The sequence below is a fragment of the Fundulus heteroclitus genome, chromosome 11 (genome assembly GCF_011125445.2).
Source record: "Fundulus heteroclitus isolate FHET01 chromosome 11, MU-UCD_Fhet_4.1, whole genome shotgun sequence".
Lineage (NCBI taxonomy): Eukaryota > Metazoa > Chordata > Actinopteri > Cyprinodontiformes > Fundulidae > Fundulus > Fundulus heteroclitus.
In genome coordinates, this window is record NC_046371.1 from 1315215 (window position 1) to 1329127 (window position 13913).

General features: G+C 43.2%; 1 protein-coding gene across 2 annotated transcripts; it reads left to right on the plus strand.

Annotated features, from left to right (window-relative positions):
- Window positions 1–612: 612 nt before the first annotated feature.
- Window positions 613–13141, plus strand: elmod1 (ELMO/CED-12 domain containing 1). Of its 2 annotated transcripts, XM_036142705.1 has the most exons (12): window positions 613–1033; window positions 1435–1506; window positions 5644–5789; window positions 6898–6926; window positions 7019–7116; window positions 7245–7374; window positions 7869–8002; window positions 8158–8226; window positions 9278–9298; window positions 10433–10483; window positions 11082–11215; window positions 12047–13141. In XM_036142705.1, the coding sequence occupies exons 2-12, from the start codon at window positions 1490–1492 to the stop codon at window positions 12220–12222; spliced, it is 1005 nt and encodes a 334-aa protein (XP_035998598.1). In that variant the 5' UTR covers window positions 613–1033; window positions 1435–1489; the 3' UTR covers window positions 12223–13141. The 2 variants fall into 2 exon arrangements, with proteins under 2 accessions (XP_035998598.1, XP_012722069.1); XM_012866615.3 differs by lacking the exon at window positions 9278–9298 and having other exon boundaries at window positions 616–1033.
- Window positions 13142–13913: the final 772 nt, after the last annotated feature.

The window sequence follows — 13913 nt, forward strand, 5'->3', positions numbered from 1 at the left end:
CAGACAGAAATTGATGGTGAGACCTACTAGATATCGCTGTGAAGCTCTATGTTCACAATAATCATCGGCCAGGATCACTCTTTATAGATTAATATAGTAAAAAAAAAAAAAAAAACGATTCCCTTACGAATAAAATTATTTTAGAAACGTGTGTTTCTAATATCTAAGTCTGCCAGAAAACTAACAAGTTCAGTAGCTAAATCTTATTGAGGCGTCTTGATGTTGGGGCCGGTCCACCAACGTTTGTTTAAATAATGAACATCTGAAATCTCACTGAGCATGCCCAGTACACTCTCAGCAGACAGCTGTGGGACATAAATCCTACGGCCCTACACTCAGATCGTCCAATAAGAATGCTGGAAATGCAGACGTTACGTTTACGTTCTGCTGGACAGTGCGGGACCATCAAGGTAAGAAAGATTTATTTGTATAGAACATTTCAGTACATGGACAATGCAAAGTGCTTTACGTGATTACAACATTGGAAAATAAAAACAATAAAAGCAAGTTAAAAAACAGTTGGAATAAAATATAGGAACATTTAAAAAAAATAAATCATAGAAATATGTAAACTAAAAGCAAATATTAAAGTAGTGCTGGTTATCCTTGGTAGCTCATTGAAGGATTGATGTGAATCTTTTCTGTCCCCAAAGACAGCAGAGCCACTGCTCTCCACCCTTTTCAGATATTTGTTGGTAAAAAAAAATGTTAAAAAGCAAGAATCATGTGTGGTTGGAATGGGACAGAATGTGAAAAAGTGCGAATGCTTCTTGGACGCTTGGTGACTAGTTGGAGCAGAGTCCAGCCAATTGGTTTCGCTCAACAAATCCACTCCAGTGTCCAACAAATCAGAACCTCCGTTAGATGATGACGTCTGCGTTCAGCGATGTGAGAATGAAATGCAGAAAGGTCTTGCCATACCGCCGTCGTTGGGAGTCATCATGGAGGAGCAGTAGAGGCTGTAGCTGGGCAACAAAACGCAGCACCGCCGCAGAACCGTTCAGCTGCATCGCCTCGGTTAATCTGGAGAAGGGTAAGAAAAACGCTCCATCTTCTCATTTCAATCATCCGCGCCTGTCTGCCGCGGATTATTCGTCGTTTGCGCCTCGCTGACCATCGTCTGCCTCATAATCATAATCGGTGGGTCTTGCGGGATCGTTCCTGCATCTGAAAGGCTTGTCGACGCGTCGGTGCGTTGGTTTCGGGCTCCTGGAGATGCTGATCCAGACGGAGGCGGTGCGCTCTGCGGGGATCCGCGGATCGGCGCCGCGGCGGGCCGACGCGTCAGCACCGCGGACAGCTCCGCGGCGGGCCGAGCCGCGCGTCGACGCTAGCCGCGCGTCAACGCGTCAGCACCGCGGACAGCTCCGGCCATTCGGGCCATGAAATCCCCAAAAGCGGAATTACCAACAGCAGAATCTGCTCTGTCCTCAGGTCAGCGCCGAACCGAACCAGCACAGGAGACATCCAAGGGGCACCAGCGGCCAAGATGAAGCACTTCCTCAGGTAATAAGACTCAAGATGGAGGCAGAGCTGCAGGACGCGAGGGGTTTTAATGCCTCTCTGCGCTCCACTCCCACTTCTGCCATGCCAGAAGGTGTTGAGGTGTGCAGCTGGGTGTATAGTGAGCTGAAGGTGGGAGGCTCTCCACAATTAAGCTGTCATATCGTAAAACCAAGAGGTTTGTTGGTCAAACTGATGGCAGCTTACATGAGTTCAAACATCAGACATGCAAGTCCGTCTAAAAAATGCAAAACGATAATAAAAATGTATTTATTTACACATTAGGGCAGTCTAAAGTAGGATGTCAGTCTGTGACGTCATCATACAGGTCATGGAGCTGCAGTATGTTCCAGAAGCAACACCTGGAATGCAGTTCATCTTTTTACATTATAGTAATTTCTAAAGTTCGAGTGTTGGAAGCGTTTCCACGGCCACCATCTTGGTTTCAACAGCTTGATTAGTTATTTTATTTTATTCTTATAATTTAATGAGCAGGCTGGAATTTCAAGAGATTTCATTGATCTGGTATAAAAATCCTTTTCACCAGCAGATGATTTTACATCTGTGAGGTATCCATCCATCCATCCATCCATCCATCCATCCATCCATCCATCCATCCATCCATCCATCCATCCATCCATCCATCCATCTCGTCCTGCCATATCTAAACTGGTTCCCACGCCAGGGAGGACAGAATCAGGTTAATCTCAAAATCAATGAATATCATGAAAAGCTTTTTTTTTTTTTTTTTTTTTTTTTTTTTTTTTTTTTTCAGAAAGTGAAACTTGTAAATTATGTAGATTATTTCTTTATTTCTTGTAATCTTAATGATTATGGCTACAGATAATCAAATCCAAAATTCAGTGTCTAAGAAAATGAGAATATTGTGAAAAAGTTCATTATTTGAAACTCATGGCGTCCCACATTAATCTGCTAATTTACTGTAAACACCTGAGCTGCTAAACTGTCTCTCCCTCCGGGGTCAGTAGACACTTAGATATTGTATTCTGCCACTTTTCTAACTTCCTGTCGTAGCTAGCTCTGCTGCAGAGCCAATGCTAAGGTGTTATTAAATAGTAAATAGGAACAAATTCAATCTGTTTGATTTATTTCTGTTTTTCTCATATAATCAATATTAGCACGCAGCAGCATTTTTATGATCTCATCATTTCTATGATTTCATGTGCTGCTAGTTTTACTGTTGAGTTTGTTGCTTTGTCTTTTAGCCCCAACGTCTTGAACTAAAGGTCTAAACTGGTGCTTCATTGCCTGGTTGTACCTTTAAAACCCCCAAACAACTTGGCTTTCTGTAAAACGCTTCAACAGAGGGCGTACTTTCTGTTAACCATGATGGAAGCTGGGTTCCTGCTGCTTGAAAATGGGAAGGGTGACATTTTCACACCATCCTTTCTGAATCCATGACTGCAGGTCTCTGTAATGTTTTGTGAGTTACTGCAGAACATCGTCTCCTTTTTATCTCGAGGACATTGAGCTCGTGACGCTTTGAAAGGAATTACCAGCAGCACAGAAATCCAAACTGGTCGTTGTTTTAGACCCAAAATCTATTCATTTTCCTGTCTTTTTTTTCTTTTCTTTTTTTTGCTCAGTGTTCATTTCCTTGAAGGTTAAGAAAATGACAAAGTGCCTGTTTGAGCTGTTTAGCATGCATGTCGGCTCCTCAGGCTCAGACACAGGATTAATCCTTCTGGACCGCACTTATGTTCTTATTTTTGACACAGACTGTGATCCTTCTGCATGGCAGGGATTTATTTCTGCAAGGCCCTGTTAGCAGCTTTCCCTGCGTACACAGAAGAGGTTTTCTCTGTTATTTAAAATGCAGATGTGTGTTTTCTCAGCTTTGCGGCTGTATTAGGCGATGAGAAAAACCGCACTCATTTCTGAGGGAAGTAGGTGAAGGCTGCAGATAATTTAGTCCCTGCTGGATGGATCACACCGCGCTGGTTGCTCTCTTTTCATTCTCAGCATCTGTTTCAGAAATAGCCCAGTGATCCGCTGCCGGATGATAGCCGTGTCGTTCAGGGAAAGAAACACGATCCTTTCATTTCTGTCCCACATTACAACCTTTGCTGTGTTTGATAACGTTGGCGTCTCTGCCTGCTCACTTCCAGGTCCAGGCATCATATTTAGATTCGGATCAGACGTTCATTTCAATCCAATCCAAGTTCAGATACAACACAGTCAGGTGGTTGCATTATACTAGCAGGTAAAAAGTTACTCAAAGACGTTTAGCCACCAGCGTCGAGACATTGACTCTGTTCTCTTAAAGCACGTGGCGACAGTGGAAAGGAACCCCATTGTTTTAACACGCATAAACCTCCTGAAGAACCAGGCTGTGAGTGAGTGTGACTGAGCATTTGCAGCTGAAGGTCAAGACGACAGGAAAGAGACTTAAAAAAAAACACCAGACACTGAGTCAGGAGTCCTTTCTATGAGGAAGGAGAACTTGGTAAATTAATTTAATGTTAGCAACTCTATGGCTGACAGCTGGAGCTGAACACAGAAGTATTTAAGTATCTTTCGTAGAAAGATAAAAATATATTTTTGTGATCATCAAAACATTGGAAATATTGATAACTGATACAGCAGGACGGTGAGGGGAAGCTTCTGAACATTTTCATATGAATTAACATCAAACTTGTTTGTCATTCTGAGGTAAAAAACAAACAAACTCAACAGCAAGAAGTAGTGTTGCGCCGATGCCATTTTTTGGCCCCGATACCTGGCTGTACAGTATTAGCCGATACTGATACCATCTGTTTGAAATTGTTGTGTGTGTGTATATATGAAGAACTGCATACTACTTAGGGTAGTAGAACTTTTTATTGCCTACCTGGAATGGGTGACAATAGTTCAATAAACTTTTGGCTCTCAAAGGCTAAAATAGTGCAACATTGGTGAAATTATAACATGTATAATAGTAGTGCAACAGTAAGACAGTGAAATTACATTAATAACTGAATAATCTCTTTTAAACCCTGAGTTTTGGCTCTCAAATGGCAAAATAGTGCAACTTTCATGAACTTATATAACATGTATAATACTAGTCAGCAGAGAGAAGGCTGCGTTCAAGTGACATACGAACATCAAAATGGTATCGGTGCCTATTTGTTGGTACTCGCCGATACCGATACCGATACCACCATTTTGGGTGCTGGATCAGAGCCCTGTCCCATACTGGTATCGGTGCAACACTACCAAGAAGTTTGTATTTTCCATCATCACTAATTCCCGACAATAGTAAGACCTGGTACTAGTAGGAGGTCGAACATCTGTCGATATGGACCTGGTCCTCAACACCACCAAAAGAAAAGTGGCCATCATAGACTCCAGGAGGACCAGGAGAGCTTTAGGGCCTCTCCTCTATGTTAGCGGTGAGGAGGAAGAGTAGTTCAGTCAGATTCCTCGCCATTGACATTGCCAGGGACCTGACACAGTCATCGGACACAGCGGACTTGGTAAGAAGGGCTTAAGAGAGGATGTTCAACATGAGGACGCTGAAGCAGGCCGGTCTGGCCCCAGAGCAGCTAAAAACCTTTACAGATGCCCCACATAGAGCGTTGTCTGTCAGAGCTGTAGAGACGAAGGAGCTGTGTGATGAAGGTCACAAAGAAGACAGTAAAGATCTCCCATCCCCATGAACAGAATGTACAACAACCACAGATTCTACCCTATCCCTACTGACACACTAACGTATTGGCCATAGTCCATGTTTGCTGTGTTTTGTCAGCCTGTGTTTGCTTTTATACTGTTTATGTGTGGTAAAAAAATTCACTGTAGCAACACAGCAATAAATAAATAGCGTTGTCTTTCATGTTCAGGAACATTTGGTGCAGTTAAGAAGCAGAACATAAAAAATCTACAGGCTGAAAAAACAGCAAAATGCTCATCTGCTTGCAAAATAAATGACACAAAACCTGAATCAGTTATGTGGCAAACAGAAGATAAATATAGATTCATTTATTTTTCCCATTTATTTTTGCTTCTCAACCACAGAATACACAAAAAGCCTCAAACCTCAAACGTCAAATCCAGATTTACCCAGATTGAGGAGAAAACCCTGCATTCAACATCTGTCATCTGTGCTTTTTCAGATTTGGTTCTTGTTTTTCTCCTCTGCAGAGTGGTGACCCAGTTCTTTGCCTTCCTCTACTGTAAATGTTTGTGGCGGGGTCTGAAGTTTGTCGCCAGGAAGTTTACGGGCCGCTGCGAGCTGCAGAGAATCTGCTACAACAACAAACCCGGAGCGCGCAGGACTCTGAAGATAGGTGGGCCAGTGTTGGATGCTTTCACTTCTTAGAAAAGACACATCTGGAGGGAAAGCTTCATGTTTAAGATTGAACTTGTTTCGACTGTTTTTCTGTTTGCTTATCCATGGATGCTTGCAGCTAGAGTGGAAAAATGTGATGTTTGGGGACATTGTCCTTCTGCTGAATTTACAGTGCGTTGAGACAGCAGTTTTCAGTTCATCATACAAATTTAAATATTGGACAGAGAGTGGGTGAACACAGAAAGATGTTTTTAAATCATGACGTCTTCATTAAAGGAAAAAAAAAGCCCCAAACTAACCTGAGCCTATGTGTTAAAGCATAAACACCCTTAAATCCTGATTAACTCAGCTTTTAGAAAGCTGAACTCAGTTTTCTGAAGCCACAAACTAGCAAATTAAAGCCTGGCCTGCAGAGCTGCATAGGACCTGTCTGACAACATGAAGTAGGCTAACGATTCTCAAAGAGCAGCAAGTTATGACCTGATGTAATGCAATCCTAGAGCAGATGTCAAAGAACCCTGACCTTCCAGGAGGTCCCAGAACTACGTCTAAAGCTCTGCAGACCACACAGAGGTCATAATTCGACAGTAAGAAAGAGAGACTAGGCCTCCTTAAGAGAGATCCAGGACCAGAACCACTCCTTAACACAAAGACCCGCCTCACGTCTACCAGAAAACATCTTGGTGATCTTCAGGCTTTACTGGAAAAGTGGACCTTTCTGGTTCCGGTTCATCTAGAACCAACACAGAAACAGAAACTGTTTTTTAAGCACCTCAGTTCTCCTCTGAGGTGCTTAAAAAACACACACATAGAGATTCTGGCCTAGTCAAAGTCCAGAATGCTGCGGCATGAGCTGAAACAGTACCGGTATGCTAGAAGACCCTCCCATGTGTCTAAATGAGAACAATTCTGCCAGCAGAGTGGCTCCATCTTCCTCCGCAGTGATGTCAGATCTGATGGCAGCTGCTGGTACCAGAGAGGGAGCACCAGAGATTGGGTTGAGGGGATGAATACTTTTTTTCGACCAATGGCCAGCCAAGAAAAGCATCTAATGATGATGATACATGAGAGTTCTGACTGAGTCTTTGTCCCATTTTCCCTTTCAGAGTCTTCCATGCGTTACTCCAAGTATGAGGTATGAGTCCCCAGTTCTGCATCTTGTCTGATAAATGAAGGTTCCTTCATTCATTTTCACTTGTTTTTGACCCCCCACCCCCCCCACCCCAGCTTCTGCAGTCGGCTCTCAGCGTCCATCCAGACAAGGTGGAGAAGACCATTGATGACATCATGGCCTTGAAGAAGATCAACCCGGACACCAACCCACAGTAGGACTCCAGCTGCTGCTCACACGGCCCTCTTTGACCGCTGTGGTCAATCTGAGCTTAGTGGAGGAAGGTTGCTCCTGCAGCGAGGCCGCTCGTCATCCTCACTGTCTGTCTCTGTGTATCTCCAGGCTGGGCATCTCTCTGCAGGCCAGCCTGCTGCAGATTGTGGGCTACAGGCATTTGATGGCGGAGGTGGAGAAGCTCCGCAGAGAACCTTATGACTGTGAAAACGCTGAGCATGAGAGCATGCTGATGAAGGTACAGCAGTCTGTCAGTTCTGTTCTGTTCTGGATTTAACAGGAAGCCAATTAAAGGAAGCTAAAACAGGAGAAATATGATCCCTCTGGTTGATTTTCATCAGAACTCTTGCTGCAGCATTTTGGATCAGCTGAAGACTTTGAACTGCATTTTGTGGACTTCCTGATAGTAAAGAATTACAATAGTCCAGCCTTGAAGTAACAAATGCATGGACTAGTTTTTCAGCATCGCTCCTGGACAGAATGTTTCTATAAAGGAAACTCTGGAATCCTGTTATCAGAGTTTATTTTTGCTAGCTGTAGCATGAATAGGTTAAGATTGTATTACAGCAGGTTGCAGAGGGGAGTTTAGCTGAGGGTACTCTAAAGACCTTTTTGTACGTCATCATGATTTTATCAGCTTTTTGCTGCCGTCCTCCCAGAGTTGAGCTTAGCTGTCAGAACTGAGGTGGTTCCCCTGATGTGAGCTGGGCTTTGTGTGTGTTTGTGTTGCAGCTGTGGAAGGAGCTGCGTCCCGACACGCCCCTTACAGGACGCATCTCCAAACAGTGGTGTGAGATCGGTTTCCAAGGCAATGACCCCAAGACTGATTTCAGAGGGATGGGCCTGCTGGGCCTGCAGAACCTGCTGTAAGCCCAGAACCTGGAAAACTGACGAAAGAACAACAGACAGATCCTATTTTAACTGAAAACATGCAAACTCATCATCTACCTTTCAGTTTGCCATCTGGAAACGAAGCTCACTTCAATATTTGCTTTGCTGAATTTGCTTCATCTTTCTGCAGGTATTTTGCAGAACACGACAAGGCATCAGCTCTGCAGATGCTCCAGGATTCACTGCAACCAAAGCACAAGTACGTTGGCGTGAGGTTTGAGTGACCAAACGGAGGGGTATCCGCCTCGTGGTTGGGTAGAACTATGAGTTAACGACGAGTTAAAGACCAGCCAAGCAGTTAGCTCAGCTCATCAATCAATCAATCAATCAATCAATCAATCAATCAATCAATCAATCAATCAATCAATCAATCAATCAATCAATCAATCAATCAATCAATCAATCAGCCAATTAATCAATCGATTGGCCGGTTGGTTGGTCAATTGATTAATCAATAAATAAATCGATCAATCTATCGGTCATTTAATCAATCAATCAATCAATTAATCAATCCATTGACCGACCGATCAGTTGGTTGGTTAATGAATGAATGAATGAATCAACCAACCAACCAACCAACCAACCAACCAATCAATCAATCAATCAATCAATCAATCAATCAATCAATCAATCAATCAATCAATCAATCAATCAATCAATCAATCAATCAATCAATCAATCAATCAACCAACCAACCAACCAACCAATCAATCAATCAATCAATGGTTGGTTGGTGAATGAATGGATTAATGAATGAATGAATCAATGAATGAATGAATCAGAACTTAATTTCTAATGCATGTTAACAGGCCATAAGGCAACCAAAGTAAAAACCCCATAAGACGTTAGGTTAACATTAATGTGCAACATGTTGACCCTCTCTTCTTTGCACAGATGTTTTGACTAGGCCATGTTGGAGGCTTTAGGGTCAGGATGTGCTAAAACTGCTCATATTTTTTAAAACGGAGACAAAACTAGATGTTAAATCAGCGATTAGTGCAGCCGGCGCCGTCTCCATGTCTATTCTCTGAGCTTGTGGATCTCCTGGGCTGCATCCACCACTGTCCTCCATCTCTCTGCCTGATGAGCTCCACTCTTACAGCTCCACGTCCTCCACTGCCTCTCTATGCTCCGCCTGCTGCTGCTTGCACTGTTTGGCATCTGCACATCAGTGAGTTGTCTCATCCTGTGTTATTTCTGCTCTTCGCCTTCATTTCCGCCACACTTTCTGTCCATCCTCTGCACTCTAGGAGTTCTCACAGAACGCCCAGGTACTGACCTCCACTTTCATTCACTTGATCTTTCTTTGCATCCATAAACGTCTCATTGATTAGTTCCTTCAGGTTCATGATTCATGTGTTTGAAGCTAAGATGTGTTCAGACTGTTCCTCAATTACTTAAAGGCCTCAACCTTAGAAAAAGCAAGCTCTGAAACTATTCACCCCCCCCCGCACTTATTTAGTTTCTTTTTGTCAAATTTGATCCAGATCATCAAACACATGAGAATCATAAGTTGATGATTATTTATTCTTAAAGGGTAAAATCCATGCAAACCAAACTGGCCCTGTGTGAAAAAGTAATTGCACTCTGCGGTAACAGCTGCCCTCACGTGTCAGCGATAACAACTGAAGGGTCTTTTCCTCTCAGGAGGAATATCGGCCCACTCTGCTTTGCAGAATCATTTCAGTTCAGACACATCTGAGCACCTTTAGAGCTTAAAAGCCGGTTCAGTCATCCCACGCTGTCTCAGTCAGAGCTATCTACAGATTTAACTAGACAGAGCTTTAGGTGTTCTGGATTCTTCTGGGACCTCCTGGCTGAGTGGTGGAGGAGGTTCTGGAGTAGTTCTGGCAGCTCGGCCACTTCTGGGAACGTTCTCCACTGCTCCATGTTCTCTCCATGTGTGGATCATGGTTCTGCCTGAGGTTCTCTTGATACTGAAGCTGTGGCCATAATCAGGCCTGGTGAAGCCAAACTTATCCCTCCTGCCGTTGATCACAGTTTGTTTGTGATTTAATGAAGGGGGTAATTACTTTTTCACATAGAGTGAGAAGTGTTGAATAAAATCATCATTATAGAACTATTTTCATATTTACTCTGGTTTATGATTGTTTAATATTTAAATCTGTTACATTATGTGAAACATTTAAAACTAAATCAATTATTCTGTAGAGGGGTGAATACTTTTCGTAGCGCTGTCTGTCTGAGACCAGTTCTAAATAACATTTTCTTCAGCTGGTGGTGAGAACGCCTCCAGGTCTGACCTGCATGTGACTAACAGTTGTTCTGGTGGCTCCTTGCCTCCGACCCGAACGGGCTGCGGCGCCGGTCGGGTTCTGGCTGTGAGGCCGTCAGCGCCGCGTCGTGCGTCCACGGTCCGTGACTGATGCGTGTCTCCTTCACAGTGAGCTCAACAAGCCGGACTGGGAGCAGGAGAACCCCGACAAGGCCATCGGGTGAGTGCCGCAGGTTCTGCTGGAGAACCTTCAGGTTCTGCTGGAGAACCTTCAGGTTCTGGTGTGAGTGTTGGGTCCAAATACAGAGCGGCTCGTACATGAGAGCACGTTCAACCCAGAGGCGAACAGGTGGCCAATAAAAAACATGTTAAAGTTGGTAAAAATGGGTAGAAAGATGGAAAGAATTTTACAAATTATCTATAGACACAACCCAGTTCACAGTGTGAGAATATTATATACATTATATAGATGAATAAAACAAAATTATGACATTTTTTTGCTTACGGGTAATGAAAACATTCAATATTAAAACATCAGACAGGTAAAAAACATTTTTACTACAGAAATGTGGGCTGACATTATATCTGAGATTTAACCATAATCAAAAAAATAAACTATTTGTTAAATAGTGTCTGTAATTTATGAAGAGCGTAGGTTCTGGGTGAGTAGCTGTAGGTTTGGAGGCGCGCTGGAACTGCTGCGTGACTCTGAGTATGAAGCATTTTATGGTTAATGTGATGATGGAAAATCTCTAAATCAGAAGAGAAATACTAAAAAGGTTTTAGTATTTCCAGCTCCTGACTCTGTCCTCCTCCAGGTACTCCTTTGCCATCGTGGGCATCAACATCACCGACCTGGCCCACTCGCTGCTGGTGAGCGGCGCTCTGAAGACTCACCTGTACAACGTGGCGCCGGAGACGCCCGGCCTGCAGCACTTCCAGCAGACCTTCTGTGAGTTCAGCCGCTTCCTGCAGCCGTTAGCATTTAAAGTGTGGGAGAATAAAAGAAAACAAATTAACAAATGAGGGCAGAAAATTATGCTGCCATAACTGCCATAGTAATGTTGGTTAATAATGTTTATTAATAAGGTTAATAATTTTGGTTAATATTTGTTATTTAATAATGTTGGTGATTTATTCACGAATAATCAAAGATTCCTGCTTGTTGTTATAAAAGTGCAGAGAGGCAGAGAACGGAGGTTTAGTTTGTGAGAAAACCACCAGATGTGTTTAGATTTGATGCTTTTTAGTCTTTATTTCTTAATAATCTCCAGACAGCAGGACAAAAATAACAGATTCAAAGAAATGTCATGTTTATTGCCAATAAATTATCATTACATTTAATAATGAATATGAGCTGAAAAAAAACAATGAAAAAGCTGCAAAAAGATAAAACATTAAACAAAATATTCAGGGATGCAACAATATCCTTCCTTCCTTCCTTCCTTCCTTCCTTCCTTCCTTCCTTCCTTCCTTCCTTCCTTCCTTCCTTCCTTCCTTCCTTCCTTCCTTCCTTCCTTCCTCCCTCCTCCTTCCTTCCTTCCTTCCTTCCTTCCTTCCTTCCTTCCTTCCCCTCCCCCCACCCTCCTCCTCTCTCCTCCCTCCCATCCATCCATCCATCCATCCATCCATCCATCCATCCATCCATCCATCCTTCCTTCCTTCCTTCCTTCCTTCCTTCCTTCCTTCCTTCCTTCCTTCCTTCCTTCCTTCCTTCCTTCCTTCCTCCCCCCCCCCCCACTTCCTCCCCCCCTTCACCACCTGTCTCACCCTTCCTATCCAGGTTACCTGATGCAGGAGTTCCACCGGTTCTGGATCCACGAGGATCCCAGTGACATCATGGAGTTTAATCGGGTCCGCTCCAAGTTCCACCGGAGGATCCTGCGGCAGCTGAAGAACCCCGACATGGCGCTGTGCCCCCACTTCGCCGCCTCTGACCTCCACCTGGTCAACCTGTAATCCCCCCCCCCCCACTCACACAGAAGGTTCTCTGAACTGCCGGAGACACGCGAGGAGCAGCTTTTCTCCTCCTCAGCACAACAGCTAACATCATGTGGCGTCACTGCCAGCAGCTCACCACACGGTTCAACCCGCAGTCTGGACCTGTTCCACCACCGACACGTCCTCATCACAACACACCATAACAAACACTAACATCACCATGCAGGGCCAGTAGGTGGCGATAACGCTGACATCAAAAGCAAGTAAAAAAAAAATCACAAAGGAAACAAATTTAAAAAATAACTCGTTATTAAATGAAGCTCGTCGTTTACTTGTCTCGTTTTTACAGTTTAATACAAACCAGGAAAACCCAGCAGAAAAAATAACCTGCAACACCGACATGAGGACAGCAGGTGGCGATAAAAGTTTCTTTAACGAGATATAAAAACATAAAAGTTCATTTAGATATGAGTTCATATTAAAGCTACATGTAGTTCAGATTTAGACCTCTGTGTCATCTGTGTTTAGACCTGATGCTCAAATAGTGAGGAGCGCCCCCTAGCGGGGATGAGACAGTACAGCAGGGAACTTCTAAATCATTCATAATGTGACAACAGCGCCCCCTGCTGTTTGGGCTGTACCTGCGGTCATTAGTATAATGAATAGTATTAATAAACTTCTAATAAGCTACAAAACTGTCTTTATGATAATGGCTTGACAGTATTTTTGCCATATGAGGCTCAAAGCTACTTCAAAGTTGACTGCAGGTACGAGACGGGCTAAAGGTAATTTATATTGTTGTTAATATTATATAATTAAAAGGTTTCGCAGTGTTGAAACATTCTAGATGTTATAAACCGTTGTTATATGTTATAAATTTTAAAGCGATTCTGGGTAATTTTCAGAACGATAGCTTTAAAGCATTAAAACAGAAAACCATTCAATAAACATACATTTGTGGCCCATTTTGTTGGGATGTGGGGCATAAAAATGTTTCTTTCGTTGAAACAGAAAACATTTGAAAACCAAGACAAAACTGGTCTGAAAGTAGTCTAAGCCCATTCAGTTAAAAACCTATATGCCCAAGAAAAAATATCAGTAAATGAGGCAAATATGGAAGAAAGCATAAAATCAACATTCAGAGAGCTTCGTTGATTTCAGCATGAATTAAATTCTCCTGTTTTTGTCAGATTGCTGTAATAACATCAAGAAGCTGAAGGAACTTTATCAGAGGAGCCAAAAACAGTGAGAAAAAAACAGAGTTTTTACTGAACTGATGGTTGGAAACGAGACATTTTTTATTTAAAGTGTCGTTAAACGTTAGAGCTGCTGTAGAGGCCTTCAGAGACAACGTTGGGTTTGTTCTCATAAAAGCAAGAACCGTCAGTCGCTCAGCAGGACGGGTAATTTCCCACCAGAACCGAGATCTCCTCCGTGACCCGGTTCATGTAGCAGCCTGACAGAACACGAGGAAGAGAGTTTAATTCAAGGTTTGCTCCCTGCTGCTAGCATGAAATCATGACAGGTACACGTCCCCTGGGAGCGGTTCTGTTCAAAACGGGTCAGAACATTTTCTAAATGATCCACATGGATGTGGTCAGAAGGTGACGTGTTTTTCTACGTATCTTCTTAATGTTTCCGCTGAGATTTCATATAGAACCAGGAGGGTGATCCGATCTCGACCCGGACACCTGATGGTGACTGAGCCG

What these genes read in the sequence shown, in the direction of transcription:
- elmod1 (XM_036142705.1), top strand. An exon ending in TGCGTTACTCCAAGTATGAG is followed by an intron (nt 6,927 to 7,018) that starts GTATGAGTCCCC and finishes CCCCCACCCCAG; the next exon opens with CTTCTGCAGTCGGCTCTCAG. An exon ending in CTGGGCCTGCAGAACCTGCT is followed by an intron (nt 8,003 to 8,157) that starts GTAAGCCCAGAA and finishes ATCTTTCTGCAG; the next exon opens with GTATTTTGCAGAACACGACA.